Here is a 1,850-nt window from a genome sequence, read left to right as displayed (position 1 = left end):
TAGTACCTGTATTTCAAAGAGCCGGCATTGTCACATTCTGTGTCAAGCTGAATCTTCCTGAGATTAAAAGACAGCTGTGTGGTAAGTAGCTTGCTTACCAGCCACATGGTTCCGGGTTCAGTCCCACTGCGTGACAACTTGGGCAAGTGTCTTCTACTATAGCCTCGGGCCAACCAAAGCCTTGTGAGTGGATTTGGTAGATGGAAACTGAAAGAAGCCCGTCGTATATATGTATATAGGGCACACGTGTCTGTGGAGTACTCAACCACTTGCACGTTAATTTCACGAGCAGGCTGTTCCGTTGACCGGATCAACTGGAACCCTTTTCGTCGTAACCGACAAAGTAACAAAGTACCAAAATATTAAAATATTGCAGATGAATTTTAACAAAATTTATGTGGACCTCTAAGGGTCACATGGACGCCGGTTGAGAACTACTGATCTATATCAAGCCTACCTTTGATTGGCTCAAGGCCAAAATTTAATAGGAAGGAGTTGGATTCATTGTTTTGTTTCTTCGTTTGTTTCGATGTTTTCTTTACGAACGACATAAAGCCAACAGGTGCTTATTAGGGGGTCTTCTTTTCAGTTCCTGTGCCCCTAGATCTTATGTCCTGCAAGCGTACTTCGTTTGGTAACGGACAGGTTTACCCTACGGGTAAATGGCGGTGACCTCAGTATATCGACCCCCAGATACTTATTTTATTTATCTGTGTGTTTGTTTGTTTGTGTGTGTGTGTGTGTGTATGTGTGTGTGTATGTGTGTGTGTGTGTGTGTGTGTGTCTTTCTGCATGTTTGTATTTACAATAACAACACTTCAAAACCTGTGTTCCGTTGTTTGTGTCTCGCAACTTAGCGGCTCAACCAAGAGAAATCGATAAGCCAAGCATGAGACTTATTATTATTTTTTTAAAATAAAAACATGTACGAGGTGTCGGTCGGTATGAACGCTGCTCAACAATTAAAATGGCTAAAACATGTTGAAATATTTAAAAATGAGACGACTCCGGATACAGGAAAGACAATAACGAATCTTAACAAGATCTGAACTCAGAACGTAATGTGTAAAAGTCAGAAAGCTAATATACCATTCCGCAAAACATTATTGTTCAATGATTTATCGATTCTGTTAAGTCATACTACTTTTAAATGTTAAAGCTGACTCACATATACAAAATCCATAGATGAAAGTTATAACACAACCACCAGCAAAATTTGAACGCATAAAAAACATATTTATTAAAATGATGTAATACAAAGAAAGAATAAAATGTAAAGAGAATGAAACACAGAATGGAACTAACTTACCGTTTTTAAACAAAGATTTCCCCATTTTGGTAGGGTAAATGAATCCTTTGGTAAATAAATTCTTCGATATATCAACTTAGAATTACTGGTTCTTGTTCGTCTTCTTGTTGCTCGTTTTTTTAGTGTTGTTGTCGACACGCTGGTTATTTTGTTTATGTCCTTTTCTAGATTCTACATACTGTCGTAGTTACGTTCATAAAAGTGATAATAGTAGTTGTAGTAGTAGTAGTGACACTGGTTGTGGTGGCGGTGGTAGTGGTGATAGTAGTAGTAGTAGTTGTAGCAGCAGCAGTAACAGCAGAGAAAGCGATAGTAATAATAAAAGTAGCAGCAGGAGATGCAGTACCAGCTGTATTAGTAGTAGTAGTGGTAGTAGCCGGTGTAGTAGTAAATTAGCTGTAGTAGTAGTAGTGGTGGTGGTGGTAGAAATATGAACTGTAGTGATAGTACTTATTAGTATTAATTGTCGTCATTATAATACAGTACTAGTTACAGCAATAGTAGTAAAAGTAGGAGTGGTGGTGGTGGTGGTGGTGGTGGT

The 1,850-nt window shown here is 38.4% G+C and overlaps 1 protein-coding gene across 2 annotated transcripts in view; it reads right to left on the bottom strand.

The window, feature by feature from the left end:
* LOC106873475 (sulfate transporter) overlaps positions 1-1,598 on the bottom strand; it is a 208,335-nt gene extending 206,737 nt beyond the window's left edge. Inside the window, exon 1 of one of the 2 annotated variants that reach the window (XM_052967943.1) lies at positions 1,310-1,598. In XM_052967943.1, the coding sequence (XP_052823903.1) occupies positions 1,310-1,334 (25 nt within the window). In that variant the 5' untranslated portion in view covers positions 1,335-1,598. The remainder of the gene's footprint in view (positions 1-1,309) is intronic. The other variant, XM_052967945.1, reaches the window with a different exon arrangement.
* Positions 1,599-1,850: the final 252 nt, after the last annotated feature.

This window comes from Octopus bimaculoides, chromosome 5, assembly GCF_001194135.2.
Source record: "Octopus bimaculoides isolate UCB-OBI-ISO-001 chromosome 5, ASM119413v2, whole genome shotgun sequence".
NCBI lineage: Eukaryota > Metazoa > Mollusca > Cephalopoda > Octopoda > Octopodidae > Octopus > Octopus bimaculoides.
The sequence above is the reverse complement of the archived record's forward strand: the minus strand, read 5'-3'. Positions and strand labels throughout refer to the sequence as shown.